The sequence below is a fragment of the Pocillopora damicornis genome, chromosome 13 (assembly GCF_964200805.1).
Source record: "Pocillopora damicornis chromosome 13, jaPocDami1.2, whole genome shotgun sequence".
NCBI classification, from domain to species: Eukaryota; Metazoa; Cnidaria; class Anthozoa; order Scleractinia; family Pocilloporidae; genus Pocillopora; species Pocillopora damicornis.
In genome coordinates, this window is record NC_142682.1 from 15,597,607 (window position 1) to 15,602,056 (window position 4,450).

Consider the following 4,450-nt stretch of genomic DNA (forward strand, 5'->3'; position numbering starts at 1 on the left):
TTCGATTACCCACTCGGGGAATCCCCATGTCAGAACATGGGGTTTTCCCTTTCTAAAATAGGATTGTTACCTTTTAATTCATGGACATAGCTTTCACTTTCGAAAGCTTGCTCTTCTGTGGCATAAATTTTGTCAGCAAGCTTAAACGGAATTAGATTTAACCAAATACCGAAGGACACAAGTAAGATCTGTTGCGTACTTAACCAAAACGACATAGTTTCTTTTGATATTATACATTAATTTGTGGCTTTTGCGACAGGTATACCCCAATCACGGCACTGGGACGCTCAGCATTGAAAATTTAGACTTTGAAATGGGAAACATTTTCTCTGTGATCGCTGTTGTCTGCCTACTGGTAAGTCGTTATTTTGAGCGAAATTAGAAAATTCGATGCCTCGATGGTAAATTCGATGTAAATTCGATGCCTCGATGATTCTTATGATGCTCGAACTAACTTAAAAGTACTACCTGTTATGGATGTTGAACGCTTTTAGATCAGTCGAACAAAATTCAACTGCCAACCCTCTTCTGCTATGTGACGTCCTCACTTTGCACATCTACTCAATCACAGTTTGGTCAACTACGTTACCTTTGTTTTTCAGTAGGAGTCACATCACAAAGTTTCATGTTTTACAACGTGCATACATTTTTCTTCCAAACTCGTGCACCTCTATCCACCTACGCCTTCATCACGTTTCAGTCTTCCACCCACGTTCTTAATCCCATGACAATATCAGCTTCGCTTATCGGCGGAATTTGAATTTCATCCACTTAAATCACGGCTAAATTTATAGTTTCAAACCTCATATACGAAAGATTTAAATCAACATCTGTTTACCTCTACTTTCAGCTCGGGGTTTGTGGGTACCTTTTATCTTTGAAGCTCTCACGAGCGACACTGCATCTACGCCATGGTCATCTCAAATTTTCAATTTGCACATTTCACTCATGCGTTAATTTTAAAACAGAATAACGCAACAAATACGGGAAGTTTCAATATCTAATTTAAGCAAAGCTGAATACGTACCCTTGCACACTGTTGAGTGTTTACGTTTCTGCATATTTTGGTGAAAATCTGGAGTAAGAGTGGAAGCAGGAGAACGCGTCGCCGAGTAGTAGGCAGGCTACACTTGCAACCTGGGCCCAGTTGTTCAAAGGCCGATTAGCCCTAACCCAGGGTTAAATTTTAATCCAGCTTTCTTTATTTCTTTATTCAAAAGTCTTTTAGGAAAAATGTTCACTATTCTTTTTAGAACATCTAATGATCAAATTGCAAGCAAAAAGATTTGACCTGAATTTTCTCTTAAATTTTTCAGACCTGAAATCAAATTTCACACTAACCCTGGGTTACATTAACCCAGTTTTGAACAACCGGAGCCTGGTCTAAATGTACTGGGTCGAGTCTTGCAAATAGCCAACGGGTCTGCCTTCAAACAGTTATGGTTTATAACCATGTCCTGTTGTATTTTTGAATTATTTCTTTCACTGAATTGATTTGTCTCTTGGCCTTATGTACCATATGTACAGCCTTTGTCGTCCAAAGGGTCAATAAATCCTTTCTACTTATATAAAGATTATTTTTAGAGCTAAACATCCTAAACAGCATTTATCTCTTGCCTAACATGTACACCATTTTGATGTCGAGTCCTCTTTTATAGGTTAAGTCAGTGTCTTCAGCCATATTTTGTCAAGAAGACCATCATGGACATGGTCTGTCCCTGGTACTTGACAGCATTACAACTCAAGCATTTAGCCTAGGATTCAGCCTTCTGATTCTTTACCTTGTGTACAGTATGTTTTCATTTGAAAGCAGTTTGGCCGACAGAAACCAGTCAGCAGACCGCTATGATCATAATTCTAAACAAAGAATACTAAATGCACAATCTGGTGAGTGTCAAAAAGACATCAGGATACTTATTAAACGTACTCAATTACTTTGGCATAAAGAAGTTTAGCATTTTAATATTATTTTTATTCTGTTAGCCTGCAAGAAGGACGTGCTTTTTGAATATCCAGTGCAACAAAGTACTGACCATATAATATTTCAGAAGACTGGGGTAGAAGTGATGGAAGTGAAGGTTGCTAATGGATTGACACTCACCAATAGATGGATGCCGGGAAATGTGATGTTACAAGCTTGCACTGAAGCAATGCTGCCAGACCATTTACAGGAGGATGAGTTGTCTCTAAGCCCAGTATATAAATTTGTATCAGATGTTGTAAAGTTGGACAGACCACTTGAAGTTTGGATACCTCATGGTGCAAACATTGTTTTAACAGGCGAAAACTGGAATGTAATTTTGAAGGAGTATCGAAACGACAGTTGGGTAACTGTTGGCCAAACTAGTAAAAGTATCAAAACACAAGAATCAAAGAACTTTGTCTGTAAAAGCAATCATGTGAGATTCAAGACTGACCATTTATCAACTTTCAAAGTAACTGGAAAGTTTGAAACGTCTCGGTCGACTTTGGCCGTTAAGAGAATGAAGGTTGTAGCATTCTGCAGTGAAACCAAAGTTGGAGAAGAACTTGTTGTCAGGCTTCACTGCTTTGATGATTGTGAATGGTCTCTCGAGGTATATGGTTTTCATTTTATGATAATTTAGATCAGTGTTATTGTTAACGCTACTTCTTAAAATAACGCGATAGTATGGAAGAGAAATTTGCGATACAAACTACTGGTGCCAAGCCATGTGCACTCGTGCAAACAGGACCTTAACCAAAAATGTTTTTTATTTGTTTTACGGAGTTTTTGGTTTATGATCGGGCCTTGTTTCATCATTTTATTTTCAATAAAAAATATTGCTTTCTGTTTTTTGTCTTGGAGAAAGCACAATCCTAAGTAAATTGAAGTTAGTTGTCTTTGTTTATTTTTTACCGTTACAGAGGATGATGCGAATGGAGCAGAAAATTGGAGGAAGACTCATGTCCTCGATCGAATCTGTCAGCTTTTCTGTTACCAGTAAACAGGGTCTTAACATATCTGTAAAAGATCTTGCGGGCTGGCAGCTGGATAAGGCCTCCCCACTGGTATTGCCAAAAACATGTCACTTGCTTTCCTGGACAAACCGTCCATTAAATCTGTGTTATAGTCTTAATTCCTACTTGTGTAGTTCAGTTCCTTTTTTCGACCTGTTTCTAATGAGAAGATAGGTGCAGGGAATTACTATCAGGGTCATATTTTGTATCTTTTGCCTCTTCTCGATAGCCTCGCAGCTCATCGAAGAAATTTGCTCTTTGTTCATTATTATTATTCTTTTAGTTCATTCCTTAAATATGCCATAAGCGTACCAAGAATTTTATGTAAACTTCTGACAAGAATTTAATTATAAATCATTTCTTTTATTATAACTCTAGAAATTCAGCTTTGAATCACTGAGGAACTCCTTCAACGTCATTCCTCGGTGTGATCTGGTATTCCAACCTTGCAGGAAGTCACTAAGCACCAGTGTTTTTGTGGAATTGGTTTTAAATCATGAACCATCTGGTGAAACAAGGATTTATGCATCCACATCACTGAAAAAGGTAAAGAAATATCTAGCCTATATTTTAACTTTCTTTCCTCTTGCGTTCTGACAAACGTATCTGAGTCCAGCCCCGCAAACGCTATTTCTATATATTTTCTCCTGTAGAGATTTTTAGAAGATCCTTTAATAAGAGCATTTGAACATGATGAAGTGGAAAAGTAGGAGGTAAGTATTAAAATGAGGTTAACGTGAAGTTGATTCATAGTGTTATAGTTTAACCATAACTTTTTTCATTCTTTTCTTAGTTCATTCTCAAAAACTTCCCGACGAAGATGATTAACATATCACAATACTGGAAATATGAATATTTAGGAAACGTTTTTTGAGATGCACAGTGAGCGGCCAAATCATAACTGATTGAGGACTAGAAATATAACATTATAGAAAATCTTTAGTTCAGTAGACAACGTTTTAAGCATCGATCAACGTCTGCTGTTTATGATACTTAAATATCAGGAACTTCACGGCAAAACAGAAATGTTTTTCACAAAATAATCCGATGGCACATTTCAAAATACTTTCATTTTTTGGTAATGATGAATAAACCATTCTATTTTAACAAACATGAACGTACATTTTTTATCTAGTTTAATAGTATTTATATCTCAACCAAAAATGTATGCAAGGGCGGGGAAGACAATTATATCAAGAAAAGGATTTATTTACAGAAGGGTAGAGTGCGGAGTCAGTGTATACTTCTCGATGAGGAGTCCAGCACACTAAGTCCATTATGCCACTATACCTCTCCCTTGCTTTGTGTTCAATAAAAAAATATTCATTATAAATCAGCCTCCATTTTGCATTGAATACTTAACCTTGCCTTGAAAAACATTGAGATGGCTGTGGCTTGCATTTATCATTGCAGCCAAGGTATATCATACCTCTTTATAAGGTTTGCGCTTGATACAAGTAAAAATTCATAA

At 36.9% G+C, this 4,450-nt stretch overlaps 1 protein-coding gene across 2 annotated transcripts; it reads left to right on the top strand.

Moving 5' to 3' along the window:
• Positions 1-59: 59 nt before the first annotated feature.
• LOC149035672 (uncharacterized) lies at positions 60-4,312 on the top strand. Of its 2 annotated transcripts, XM_089190873.1 has the most exons (8): positions 60-181; positions 260-355; positions 1,659-1,887; positions 1,984-2,576; positions 2,887-3,030; positions 3,358-3,525; positions 3,633-3,692; positions 3,773-4,312. In XM_089190873.1, the coding sequence occupies exons 2-7, from the start codon at positions 314-316 to the stop codon at positions 3,687-3,689; spliced, it is 1,233 nt and encodes a 410-aa protein (XP_089046999.1). In that variant the 5' UTR covers positions 60-181; positions 260-313; the 3' UTR covers positions 3,690-3,692; positions 3,773-4,312. The 2 variants fall into 2 exon arrangements, with proteins under 2 accessions (XP_089046999.1, XP_089047000.1); XM_089190874.1 differs by lacking the exon at positions 2,887-3,030.
• The last annotated feature ends 138 nt before the right edge of the window (positions 4,313-4,450 follow it).

Excerpts from the sequence above, each read along its gene's own strand:
- LOC149035672 (XM_089190873.1), top strand. The coding sequence starts at position 314 with ATGGGAAACATTTTCTCTGTGATCGCTGTTGTCTGCCTACTG. Across the intron at positions 3,031-3,357 it reads TGGATAAGGCCTCCCCACTG|AAATTCAGCTTTGAATCACT; the intron begins GTATTGCCAAAA and ends TTATAACTCTAG. Across the intron at positions 3,526-3,632 it reads CATCCACATCACTGAAAAAG|AGATTTTTAGAAGATCCTTT; the intron begins GTAAAGAAATAT and ends TTTCTCCTGTAG.